Raw genomic sequence first — 14,840 nt, 5'->3', positions numbered from 1 at the left:
TGCGCGGAAGAGGTATGAAAAGTAAAAGAGAAACATCCACTGAGTGGAGGAGACAGTGATTTATTAGAGAGAACATCCCGTTAGAAGAGATCACTGTCACAGTTGATTCTAGATGCAAGAAGAGGGCTCAATCTTATCAAACAGTTTATTTTTTGAGAGATGAAAAACCTACATTTAATTCAACATAAAACTCTTCTTCACAACTTTTCAAACACAGTGTAAAAGCTAAAACACCCAGATGTGTAAAAACTGGCCCCTGAATTGCCAGTTTACAAACGTTAGCTTAAGCTCATGTTTCTTCTATTTCCACTATCTACAGTCTACCTTATAAGTCATTATTAGGTTTAGGCTCATGATGCACTTTGCTGTATAAAGCACAAAAATGATAGGTAGTAAATAAAGCAATTTTTTCCTGAACTGGATAACCAATACATTTATATTTATTTTATAAGATTCTCATCAATTGCTTTAAATTACTATGACACTTATTGTACTTTGCTCATTGCTACCCAATGTAGTTTTCCAACCATTTTTTGCAATAATTTGGAATTAATGTAACTTTTTAATATATCAGACTTTAAAAAGAGAGCATGTGTCTTTTGCACATGTTTTTAAGTCACCATTTCAATGATTACATTTTTATAAATAACTTTCCATGTGCTGTTTTCAGTAAAACAAATCCAAGATTTATATTAACTGTCTAAGATAGTATATGATTGGTCAGACATTTAAATTCCATGATTGTGTTCTTTAACCCACTGAACAACATGATGATAATAGGAATAATGTGGTTATTCTAACCACATTTATTTAGCTTCCTTTGCTATAATAAGGAGTATTAAACTCTTTCAAAGATTTAAGAAAATTCTCTAAATGGAAGGTCACATTACTAATTACTTTTAATTAAAGCTTACTCTAAATTCAGTGTTAATTTACTAAGCACACAGTTATCTCGGTACTAATTATTAAACCACCTCAGGTTTAATAATTAGTACCGAGATAACTGTGTGGAGGATACTTCTTTTCCTCCTACCATAAGGAAGGAAAAGATACTTCTTTTCCTCCTACCATAAGGCCAAACAATCCTAAATGTATAATCACCTAATTAAAGCAGTTAAAACACATGAAGCAAAAAATTTTTAAAAGAGAAATCAAAACTATGTAATAGTTGGAGATTTTATCATACTTCTCTCAGTAATTGATAGGTGAAGTATAGCAGGAAAATTTAAAAAACATATAAAAGATCTGAACACTATCAGAAAACTTGGTGTCATGGATATTTATAGAACGCTATTGCCAACAATTTCAGAATATAAATCTTTTTTCATACATAATATTTACTAACATGAACAGTAAAGTTGTATCATAACACAAATCTCAACTTACATAATATAAATCACACTGTGTATATCCTCTAATCATTATAGAACTAAATTATGGATAAATAACAAAGAATCTAGAAAATCTCAAATATTTGGAAATAAAACAACATAGTTCAAAGTAATTCATGTGTCAAGGAAGAAATCACAATGTAAATAAGAAAATATTTGTGAACTGGTAGAAATAAAAAACACACCAACTTTGAGGAATATAGAAGAGTTGAGTAAACTCAATATAAAAAAACATAAGAGCAAAGATTAAAAGAGCAAAAATAGAGCAATAAAGTAGGAAAGCCAAAAGTTTACTATTTAAAAAGATTAATAAAGTTAATAAGCCTCAAGCAACAGCAATCAAGAAAACACGATGTTCTTAAATGAGAAAATTCAGTATCATTAATATAGCTCCCTAAATTGACCTATAGATTCCACATAACGGCAATCATAAGCGTGCATGTTTTTCTGCAGAAATTAAAACTGATTTTTACAACTTATATTGTAATACAAAGTATTTAGAAGATACAAAGGACAATTAAAAAAAAGGTCAAAAGTGGAAGAGCTTGTACTACCTGTGTCTAAGATTATAGTTATAATAATCAAATCAGTATAATAATAGCATGGGATTAACAAGTAGATCAGAAAAAAAAAGTCCACAGCTTCACTAAAAATACACACCACACCACATGATTACTTTTAGATTACAGATCTAAATATAAAGCCTGAAACTATAAGACTTTTACAAGAAAATAAAAGAAAAAATCTTGAGTTGAGATAGGCAAAGATTTCTAAGGACAGAGAACACATTCACCAAAAAAGAACAATAATGAAAAATTAATTTATAAAAATTAAAACCTCAGACTTATCAAACACCACTTAAAGAGTAATGGGAAAGCCAGAGGCTGTGAGAAAATATAAACTTATCTGATTAATAAGTGCCACTCAAAAATGAAAAAATAGCCAATTAAAAATAGGCAATGAATTTGTATTCAACTGCCTTCAATTTTATAAAAGAAGATAGATAAATGGTCAAAAATCACATGACAATGTGCTGAACATAATGAATGATCAGGAAATGCAAATTAAAACTGCTTTGAGACACCATTCTATATCCACCAAAAGAAGATTGGAAATAACAAATGTTGGCCAGGATGTGAAGCAAATAGAATACACATACAATGTTGGTGGGAGTGTGATATGATACTTTGGGAAAACATCTGGCAGTTTCTTTTAAAAGTAAACTCATATACCCAATTGCCCAGCAACAGAACTAGGAGAAATAAAGACATATGCCCATAGAAAGACTTGCACACAAATAAATGTGTATAGCAGTTTATTCACAATAACTGAGAACTACGAACAACTTAGGTGTCCATCAAGAGCAGAATGAAAAAATAAACTGGTCATTACAATAAAATACTACTGAGCAATAAAAAGGAGTGAATGACTTTCACATGTAGTAATGTGAATGAATCTCAAAAACATCAAGATTAAAGAAACCTTGCACAAAAGATTAAATAGGGCAAGATTCAATTTGTATGATGTTCTAGGATAGACAAAACTAACACAGAGTAAGATGAAAATATCTGAATAGTAGTTATTTCTTGGAAAAAGTAGGAGAGACCACTATTAATATGGAAACACTTTGAAGACTATGAGAATTTTGGAGATAGTAATATTTTATATCAACAGTATTTTACTGTCTATGGATTTGTTAAAACTCAGGGAAATGCAGTTAAGATTTATGCATTTCATTGTACTTAATTTTATTTTAAGACAAAAAAAGAAAATAAATACTAAACTATGGCTAATATTATGCATGAGTAGGGAAAAGTATATTCATGATTATAATTTACTTTGAAAGGCATCAAAAACCAGGATGGATAATGAAGACAGATGACTGGGTATATAATAGAGTAAAATGTTAATTGTTGAATGTTGGAGGTGAAAATATAGTTGTCACTATAAAATTCTTTTCACATTGCTCTATGTTGAATACATTTTATTTTAAGATGTTCGTAAAACAAACAACACAAGTTTTTAATACATTCAATATTTTCAAGAGAAATTTTTAACAAAATCTAGTTTGTATTTTGCACCTACAGAACATTGGTATTTGATACATCTCCAAATTAAAAAGCAAAAATGTTTACTAATGATGTATGTATGGATTACTAACTTTTGACCAAGAAAGAACTCAGAATTTACTGGCTGGCTTCTTGAGTTTATTTATGTTGTTACAATTTGCTTTTATGTTGTTGTAATGTGTTTGTTATAATTCTAACTATTCAATGATTAGAAATGGTAATTATGTAATTTCATATTTCCCAAGGAAGTCTCAAGTACTTAAAAATTTCTAGCTTTATATACTTTCTAGGACCTCTGTACCTTGTTAAACAGTATTAGGCTTTTTAAAATGCTTTTTGATCATTGGTACTACCATATAAACTTTTTTCCAAGAAAGCTAAAACAGAAGTCTTTTATATTACTTTAATTTGCAAACACTAATTTTTGCTAGTGTGTATATGACTGTATGTGTGTACATTTATTCTTTTATATTTGCAAAACTCTCAAGCATGGTGAATATTCTGCCAGGTTATACATTACCTCCAGTATAGGGTTTCCAGTTATAATACTTTCCACGGAAAGGCATATTGTCAAAGTCTGCACACTGTTTCTCTCGAAAATCTCGGGCCCCCAAAGGACATGGCTAAAATAAAATAAAATCATAAATGGTATGATTGTTGAAAAATACCAAAATCAAGGGACAATGTCGCTAAAATTTAAATTGCCTATATTCTGTCATATGAACCCTCTGTTTTACTCTCTGAGAATTCTGCATTTGCTCTACTGTTTTACAATATGTATTCACAAAGTGTCTGAATTATAACTGTAGCCACAGAAAAAAGAACTTCAGTAATTTAAACAAAGTTAAGGGTTAGACAGTTTCCATATAATTTTATACTTAGACACATGTCACAGTCCACTTACCAATCAGTCAGTTAGGTATCTCCTTATAAACACACATAAAAACTAGGGAAGAAACGAAAACACAAAATCCTTTTTGTTAACAGTATTTGAGGTCCAGTTGCCACAGCTACTCCCGACTATTTTAAGGAACCAAGAGACAGGTTTGTAACATGACATTCAGCAGTATTAATTGTGGTTTGGATTCCTACTACTATAGCTGTTTACTGTCTAACCCTGACAAAAACCATATTTTAAGATGTGGAATGAACTGGGCAAAATGCAATGCCTCAAATTTAAACACCTTAAATTCAAGGAATTTGAACTTATCAAGATTTACATTTAATGTGGTAACATCACAGAAAATAAAGTACTAAGTTGGTTCAAAACATGCACATGCCTGGGAGAGGTGAGGATGCTGAAAGGGTGAAGGGAAGATGACTTGTTTTAACAATTTTGAATGCTTTCTCTAGCTGAATTTTTTAAACAGGAAAATATTATTAATCTAGCAATATCTAGATTCCAAATACCACAGAGGCATCCTAACCTCAATTTTAAGTTCATCATCCCCTCATACACTGCTGAGGGAGTAGCGGGTAAGAATTAAAAGTATAACATCTCAGAGTATTTGAGCAATATGACCTAATTTGACTTATTTTTTAGACTTCTGCAGTGGAGTACTTAAAAAGCAGTTACTACTTTTGCAAACTGAAAAAACATTTACCTTAAATACAGATACACAGAAAATTCATTAGATAAAAGTTCTTATTGTAAGTGACAATAATGTTGCAAACATTCTCAGAGATCCCTTTGAGGAATCTTTTTACTACCCTCCCTTGGATCTCTACCAATTGTTTTGTGCAGTTTTCTGAGATCAGTACATTATACATGGCCCCTTGAAGTATGTGCAAAAATAGTATTTCACAATGTGCAAATATTCTCATGCTCATCATTACTGCCCATATACTGTGGTTCAGATTTTTACCATATCCATTCCAAAGCCTCAGATTCTGAAAATAGTGGTAGCAGGTTGATAGTCTGTCATAAGGTATCATTTAAAAATATTTTCTATGCACTAAAATGACAATGCAATGTCAGGCCTAAAAATTCTACTTGTTAAATTACCCTTCTTGCTTTTAAAAAAATTAAAAATAACTATTCTACATATGCTACATTGTACATCCTACCGGAAGGATATACTTCCCATGTCTTTTGTTTCATGTTCTCTGCTAACATTTATTTATCTATGTTTAAAGATTTATTTATTTATGCACACCAGAGGTGAGAAGACTCACCAAACACAGAATGGGGAGCAGAACAGGTAGACTGACTGAAATATACTGCTGAGAGGAGTAGCGGGTGAGACAAGAGAGGTCTACTGTACTATGTGGGTCAGCTCCCTGGCTGGAGGAAGTTTGGTAGTGCTGTGTCTTTAACCCCTGCACCACCAGGGAGGCCTCTCTGATAACATTAAGATCAAAGGAATACTTTCCTTTTGTAAAGCTGTCATCAACTTTTTATCATGCAGCAAGACTAGGCTTAAAGTAAATATCATCAACTTTAAAAAAAATACAAGAAACTGCCCTCCCTGGTAGCAAAGTGGCTTAAAGCACAGCACTAAGAAACTAAAGCCACTTCAACATGAGTTCGATACCCACCCTATAGTTGACCCACACGGCGTGGCAGACCTTTCCTGATCTGCCCGCTGATCCCCTCAGCAGTGTACTTTGTCAGTTGGCCTGTTCTGCTCCCCTCTCTGTCTCTGGTAAATCCTCTCACTGTCTCTGTGCCTCTGGTCTGTAACCCAGTTCTGTATGCATAAATAAATCTTTTTTTGAAATACAAGAAACTCTAGTTCCAAGTTTCCAAATAATACTTAAGTATTTGTAAAGCACCAACCTCCTAACATGGTTTTCAATAGAGCTGGTGACACTAGATGAAGGTGGAAAAGCTACAGCACAATTTCAGGAGATAAGTATATGATAGAATATTACAGGTTGCCTACAGGTGTTATATATAGTGAAAAACCAATGTGACATGTGAATAGTTCAGGAAATATTTATTGAGGAAGAAAATCTTGAGCCTACAATAAGAAATAAAACAACATATTACAATACTTAGTCTTTATTTACTATAGGAATTTGAGCTACTAAGAAAAAAATAAAGGACTTTGGGTTGGAGTCATGGGGGAAAAACTATTAAGAATGAAGCCAAGTCAAGTCATCAGCACAGGAAGGAAAAGATCCTATGCTGGGAATAGTTGGAAAAAATCCATCCTAGATGAAAGACAGGAACTATGTGGAAGCATAAGAGTTGATGACATTTCATAGATAAACACTGGTACATAAAAAAGCCCTGAATTAACAAAATAAGGCATCCTGAAAGCTAATCACATAAAAAGCTAACAAAACAAAAACCGCTATTCTTGATTATCTTGTAATGATTCTCCTAAGTAGATGAGGAGTCAAAGATCCCAATAGGCGGACTGCACTGTTTAACAAAGCACTTCATAAACATTCTGATCTACTCTTATCCCATAATGATGATTCCCAGGGTCGGCATAATAAAAATACTAACAATAACACAAGCTGCTTAGCATTTACTAAGCATTTAGTAAGTACCTACTCTCTGGTGTATATTCAGAAACCTCTAAATGTATTACCTATTAAATATCTTGACACTCTTATAAAATAGTTATAATTAAAAATCTCACTTTAGGAGCTTCGTTGGTGGTGCAAGGGGTAAAGTGCAGCACTATGAAGTTATCTGCAGCCATTGCAGCAGAAATTTGATCCCCAGCCAGGGAACTGACCCATGTAGCGCAGCAGACCTCTCCTGTCTCGCCCTTCAGCAGTGCTTTTCAGTCAGTCCACCTTTTCTGTCCCCCACTCTGTCTCTTGTAATTCTCCCACTCCCAGCATCTCTGGCTTGTTCCCAGTTCTTACATGCATAAATAAATAAATCTTTTTTTTTTAAAAAATCCCATTTTATAAGAGTAAAGTGAGTACAGAAAGATTGCTTAGTAATAGTTCCAAGGTGCAAGGATACCTCCCCCGCTTGTCTACTCACTCTGGACACAGTCTCAATACTACAATAACAGCATGAGTTTTAGCTCTGTTAAATTATTAATCATGGTAGGAGGAACTTGGATCTAGACCTAGCCTCATCTTTACCCAGCTGCAAGTTTCTTATCTTCTCCAAACTACCTTTTACTCATTTATAAATGAGATGGCTAAAGGCAAAAATTTTGGAGTAAGACAGGTCTGGATTCAATTCTAACTTAGTCATTTATTTAATCCATGACCTTGAGCAATGTACTTAATTTTCCAAGCCTCATCTATAAACTGGGTGTAACACTGGAATTTACCTCCTAGGTGAGGATTCATGTAAACTATTTAGTTCAGTACCTGGCATACGGTAGCATTCATAACTATTAACAGCTGTGCCAGTCTTAGGTCCAGATGTCTTAGGACTTATTCCTCAACCTTCTCCTGCTCTGCTCTAAATTTTAGGGGAGCAAACTCTGCAAGTTCCATTTTCTAAGCTTCTGTACAGCTAACATCTGATTGGGTTCAATCAATAGAAAGCACTTGTGGGGAAAGGCACAGTACTTCTATTTTCTCTCTACCTCAGGCATCACTGTAAGGAGAAACAGAATATTCAAATGGCTCCAACTTCACACAACCAATCTCACCCTATGGTTCCAGTTTCTGGCCATCCCAGCCACTAGGCTCTGATAAAACTACAGGTATTGTTCTAGTAGGAACATTGGTATTTTCTTACTGACACTGATATAAGGACTTGCCAGCCTCTTCTATTATCCATGCAACAAATTCTTTGTATTAAAGGTCCTCTATTAAAATAATCAGAGTGGTTTATGTTATTATGGTTAGATCTTTACTGATACATAGATAAAGACAAAGAGGAGCTGTGAGTGAGGAGGTAGAGGAGGAGGAAGAATAAAATACCTGGGAGATAGAATAAAGATACATTTCATGTATCAATTTTTAAGGTTTACTGGTTAATTTTTTCTGAAGGATCACACAGAAAATATTTTAGACTCTGTGGGTGATTAAATTTTTATTTGTGACTACTGAACTGTACACATATATATACACATATATTTATGTATATATGATTTTCATGTATATTATGATTTTTAACTCAGCAAATATTTGTGTGTGTACATATATGTACATAATATGTTTACTACATATCAGATATGATCCAGGTTCTGACCACAAAGAAACAAAAGAGATGAGGGGTTCCTGCATTCATGGATTTTATTCCAATTGAAGATGTGAAAGAAGAAAAATAAAACAGGGTGGAGGTTTACTGTAATGTGATAAGGAAATTGTTTTAATAGAGTAGTTAGGGAAATTCTCTCTGATAAGGTGGCATGTGAGAAGAGAGTTTTTGAAAACTGGGTTAATGACTTATCTTGAATACAGTGTTCCAAGAAACAGTAATACAGAGGCCCTGAGATAGGAGTGCTTTTAGGATTTCATAGAAGAGCAGGCTGGAAGAGTCCAGGGACTTTATTAGACTTGGGATTACATCCTATGCCTTTGTTTCTAGAAATTATTAGCTAATGTTCTATTCTCCTGATTTCAATGTTTCCTTAGCTAATGTTCTATTCTCCTGATTTCAATGTTTCCTTCAGAATTATCTGGATTTATGTTGACTAAAAATAGTTGGAGTTGCATATGCTGGTTCCAAAGAATGATAGTGATTAAAGAGAAAAAGCAATTAAAGTAAAAATTGCAAAAAACATTTTTGTTTTGTTTGGAAGTAGTAGAAAGTTTGAGAAGTAATGCTTTTTAAATTACTTAAGTATAATAAATGCTGATACTGTGCAGAAATCCTAACAGAAAACAGTGGGCATAAGCAACAGATTTTATTATGTAAAGCCTGTCAGGTTTTCAGCCTCCTCGGTTAACATTAATCAAGAAATCTCTCCTGAAAAGCAATCAACAGGGTCCCACAGAAATCCAGAGCACAGCATTTTCTTAGTATTTTCAAAGTATACAAAAATTAATATTAGCATCTTTATTATCACTTTTTCCCCAGAAATGAGTAATTTAGCACATTCTATATAAGTCTCATGCTTCCAATTATACCGATAAATTAAGAGCTCCTTTTGACTAAGCCCAATACTTTCAACTGGTAGATAAACCTTTAAAAAAGAATAATTCATGGCCCTCCCAGGTGGCGCAGCGGGTTAAAGCACAGCACTAAGAAGCTGAGGGCACTTTCACATGAGTTCGATTCCCGCCTGCCCCCGGAAGTGACCACATGGCGTGGCAGATCTCTCCTGACCCGCCCGCTGCTCCCCTCAGCAGTGTACTTCCTCGATCTGTCTGTTCTGCTCTCCGCTCTGTCTATGGTGAAGCGTCTCACCGCCCCTGAGCCTCTTGCCTGTATTCCAGTTCTGTATGCACAAATAAATAAATTAAAAAAAAAAAAAGAATAGTTCATTGGGGCATAAAGTTGCTATAGAAAGATATCTCAGCCTCTGCTGACAGATTTTCTAGTGGCCTTTCTATTACTGAGGTTCTATTCCGGGTTAGAATAGGGTGACCTTGGCAAGTCCTAGAATTCCTTTGTACCTTTTTCTTTCCTTTGCAAAGTATAGCCAATATGCATTACTTTAAAAAAAAAATCCTAAAATGTCATGTAAATGAGGAAAATTCTGTAATACTATATTTCATTTTATGAGCAAAAAAGAGATGAAAAGCTCATAGCAGGAATATAAAAGACCAAGGGAGAAAATAATAATAACAATGAAAAACTATATACCAGAGCCATTTTACAGGAGTGGAGTGGTGAATGGGATCAAAAATGGGGGGGGGGGGGGGGGTAGGGAAGTGCATTGGACTATGGTGATGGCACACAGGTGATTTAGTGATGGGAAGCCCACGGGGATTACAACTGAGATGGAAAAATGCACAAAATCATGTAAACATAACTACTATATTATTTTTTTTTAAAAGAGTGAAAAGCAGGCACAGAATTAACATCCTTTCAACCTTCTCCTTCCCTCCCCTCTTCCTAATGGAGATGGGCAGGCTGGGATAAAAATTTCTACTACCTTGGGGAAAATTACAAAATGGGGAAAGCTGGCATCGTGTTCTCTATTTCCTCTCTCTCCCATCTTCTGCTCTTTCCTCTTATTTTCACACAAATGCATTTTTGCTTTTTCCCTACTATATTAGACCAACCATCTACATTTCTGAAATTTAATTCTTTTCTTCCTCTCCAGGATAGCAACATATCCTTAAACAGTTAGGCTTTGTTAGTGATGGGAACGTAAGTGAATCAACTCCTATGAGGCATAGCAGAGCATGCACTTGCCGTGGGACTATGAAGTGATGTAGATCTGTGATTTAACGAAACAGGCATCTTTTTCTAATTTACACAAGGGCTAATGGAGGTCTTGCTTCTACACCTTCTCTTATGAGTCACAAATAAAGTTTGGTTTCCCAGTTACCAGGTACACTGCTTATCTCATCAATCTCGCTCATAAGGGCAAATTTAAAGTCAAATTTAGGGGTCAGTAAATTGATGAATCATTTCAACCTCAACCCCATTTAATCATTTAATCTTCTCAATCATTTTTGTGCTGAAAATAATTTTGATATCTTGTTGTTTTATTCTATGCTTATTTTTAAAGAAAAAGAAAACAGAAGTCTGATAAACCTAAATGACTGGACAAATTTGAATATAGATGTTATATATTCGATACATAATCTTTTATGCAAGTTTTCAAAATTAAATCTGTCTCAATAAGCCTTGTATAACCTGAATTGACTAAAATGTCATCAACCCGTAGCATGAATTTTTTCAATAAACCTATGAAAATGTTAAGAAACAAACTTTCCTTTGTGATTTATTTATTTATTTATTTTTAAAGATTTATTTATTTATTCATACAGAACTGGGGTACAGGCCAGAGATGTGGAGGGTGATAGGATTCACCAGAGATAGAGTGGGGAGCAGAACAGGAAGATGATCAAAGTACACTGCTGAGGGGAGCAGCGGGCAGGTCAGGAGAGGTCTGCCACGCCATGTGGTCACCTCTGGGGCAGGCGGGAATTGAACTCATGCGGAAATGGCTTTAGCTTCTCAGTGCTGTGCTTTAACCCGCTGCGCCACCAGGGAGGGCCCTATTTTTAAAGATTTTATTTATTTATTTTTACGTAGAAGAACTCAGGCCACTACAGTGGGCCACCACAGTGGTAGCACTGACATGTAACCTGTAAGCCACCAGAGAGGCCCCCTTATAATTCTATGAACAACCCCTTTAAGAACAAAATTAACGAGCAAACTGTATTCCATGTTTAAAAGATAGTTCTTATGTCTCAAAACATAATGCACACAAAAGATTAATGACATTGTTTTAATTATTTTTGCTATAAATAGATATTTGTATATATGTAGTTTTGACATACATACATAAATATTTTATGGTTGTAAGAATAAAGTGACTGATATATATTTGTTTTTAAATTATAACTTGGGACAGTTATAATACGGTTAGCTAATGGATCAACTCTGTACCTTGTTATCAATTATCCTCATATTCTCCCTGAGTGCAAGGTCTGCACTTCCAGAATGCTCTCAACTATTTGATTCTGCTGGAGATCAGACTGGAAGTAAGACAAATGCAAATGTAACTAAACATTTTCAGAGAAGTTTACTTTGTCACACTCATCTCCCAAGAGCTCCATCCATTGCAACAGCACTAGATTGGGATTAAGAAATTCTATGCTTTAATTGAATCCCTTCAGTGTTCATAGTCTCTTGATAAACTTCAGTTTCCTCATTTTTAAATTAATATTAAAAACTGTTTGTCCTAACTCATGCCATTTTCAGCAACACAGATGGAACTTGATGGGACTTTGCTAGCTGAAATAAGTCAGAAAGAGAAAGATAAATATCAGATGGCTTCATTTATATGTGGAATATAAAAAAAAAAACAAATAAAAGGACAGGAAAAAGAAAAAATGAAAGTGACCATAGATTTGAGGCATATAGCAAAGAAGAGGGAGGGAAGAGGTGTGAAGACAGGAGGGAAGAACACAGGGAATACGGTACAGGTTCACAGGCAACACGGTGGTGAGGACTACAAGGATGCAAGAAAATGAATAAATAAAATTTTAAGAATTACCTGTCATTCCTTTTTATAAAAGTGATTTGAAACTTAGTGAGGTTACTATGAAAGTACTTTGTAATCTACAAGACATGAATGTATATTACAATATATGTATAAATGTATATAAAATAATAATAACAGATCCACTGTACTAAGTATAAATGAAGTATTAGAAATAGCATCCGATGTGTTACTTTTTTTAATTGTCAAACAACATTGAAAGAAAATCTGATGTCATTATATTCTATTTATATAGCAGCTCTCTGAGTTTAGTGCCAAGTTTGCCAAGGCCGAAGAGTAATAAGTGTGACAGTCAGGTTCAAACTTAAGTCAACTTGTATCCAAATTCCATAATTTTTAAACTATAATCTACCTCTAAAAAATGTAATACTTTCCTCTAGTACTAGAACTAAGGCAATAATGCCATTTAATGACCTTAAACAAGGGACTGAAGAAGAAAAAATTGCAGAATAGCTTGCTTGTCTGGCAAAGTTGACTGAAAACAAAATCCAAGGACTGCATAATAATGCTTAAATTTAAGAACAAACCACAGATTACCTAGAAAACCTTTGACTTCAACATTTTTAATGCATAAAGGAGAGAAACTAGATATTTAAGGTACAAAAATAATATATTATATCCCAGTCAAAGTAGGGCTTAGATTTTTCACCAGAAACTCTGTCCTAGTCACATTAATAGACACAAAAACTACAGGTATACAGAATACAAAGTACACAAGGACATTCTTACATTTGAGACAGCAGAGGTAAAAGGTATTGTGAGTGGAATAGAAAGAGTTGCCCCAAGTCCTGTTTGAACAGGTGGTCTGCTGAGCCCTGTCCAAACAATCTGGGCCACCACACTGACTATGAGGTGACATGCTAGACAAAAATCGTTAAATCTCAACTAATGATTATCTCAGAGTTTCCTGGAGAGAGAATGCTGATAACATGCATTCACAGTTGGAGTGCAAACTTTCAGCACATCCTGAGCCTAGCCCAATTCAGATAAAGCTGTAATACTGCTACCCTCTACATTACCTTGTAGACCAACCCTTTTAAATAGCTTCTCCTAACTTCCTTTGAAGAACCAGGCTAAATGCTCTTTTTCTAGCATTTCCTCATGCATGAGTCTCTAATAAAAACTTGCTTAGTTTACACTCAGTGCTTTGGTGAGCGCTTTCCTAGGAAGGCAAAAGACCCACTCTTTTGGCTTGGAGTCTGTGACTGTTTTAAAAACAGGATCAAGAAAACCAGAACATTCTTTTCAGAAATATGAAAAAGTTCCCTTCTAGAAGTTAGTATTTATTTTTAGGTTCCAATAGACTTAAAATCTTAGGATAGCCAACTTTTTGTTCCTTATATATACCTTATTTGAAAACTTTAGTTCTAATGGTAGCCATTTGGAATGAAAAACTTCTCAAAAGAGTTGAAAAACCTGAATAACAATCAATAATTTTTATGCCAGTTAAAAGAAGATCAATAAAGGATCTTCTAAACAGATCTTAAAAGGAATGCAATATTTTTAAATACATGCGATTCAACCCACTATCTCCTAGAATTTCTATTTTCTGTATATGTTTAATGTGCACTCTGGGTATAAATTAAAAAGCACAGAGCAAGTCTTAATGGTTTATGACACTGTTAATTGTTTGATATGATCTCATTCTGGGCACTGATTTGAAAATTCTAGAATCATTTGAATTTTCCCTTTAAATTTGCCCTATTTAAGCCTAAAGAAAGACTCCTGGATCATAAAGGACTAAGCCAAAAATGCTGATGAATTGTTTTCTAGTTTTTGACTGTCAAAGTGATTCTAACTAATGGAAAGTTTTCTCTTAGATCTTATCTACACGCTAAATTTGATGTGCATAGCATTAAATTATGTGAAACATGCTCTAAGGCAGGAGGTTGATCTGATAAAAGACAAGCATATTCTCTTGAACTAGTATAATTCCATATAATAGACACTAGGGCATTATAGAAAAAAAGACATCTGAACTATCTATACGTTTAGGAAAAAAATACCAAAGTTAACAGGATATATATTTTAAAAGTTCTGTAATGCTCCCAAGGTAACACTCATTTTATACTAACTGGGAAATGCTGAAGTCTTGCTTGCATTACTCAATCTAAAATTCTAATCAATTCACACTTCATGATTTATCATTAAATTGTCTATCTGAAAGATAAACTCATGCCATTTTTGGATAGACAATTTAATGATAAATCATGAAGCGTGAATTGATTAGAATTTTAGATTGAGTAATGCAAGCAAGACTTCAGCATCATACTTAGTGAAGATTATGCTTAGTGAAATAAGCCAGAAAGAAAAAGAAAAATACC

At 34.0% G+C, this 14,840-nt stretch overlaps 1 protein-coding gene across 1 annotated transcript in view; it reads right to left on the bottom strand.

Moving 5' to 3' along the window:
• The window catches only part of ADAMTS6 (ADAM metallopeptidase with thrombospondin type 1 motif, 6), a 217,283-nt gene that overhangs the window by 59,482 nt on the left and 142,961 nt on the right, over positions 1-14,840 (bottom strand). The window contains exon 14 of the mRNA XM_004678267.1: positions 3,981-4,083. Coding sequence (XP_004678324.1) covers positions 3,981-4,083 — 103 coding nt within the window. The remainder of the gene's footprint in view (positions 1-3,980; positions 4,084-14,840) is intronic.

Source organism: Condylura cristata, unplaced genomic scaffold (genome assembly GCF_000260355.1).
Source record: "Condylura cristata isolate star-nosed mole 26May11 unplaced genomic scaffold, ConCri1.0 scaffold00007, whole genome shotgun sequence".
NCBI lineage: Eukaryota > Metazoa > Chordata > Mammalia > Eulipotyphla > Talpidae > Condylura > Condylura cristata.
This window is presented reverse-complemented; position numbering and strand designations above follow the sequence as displayed.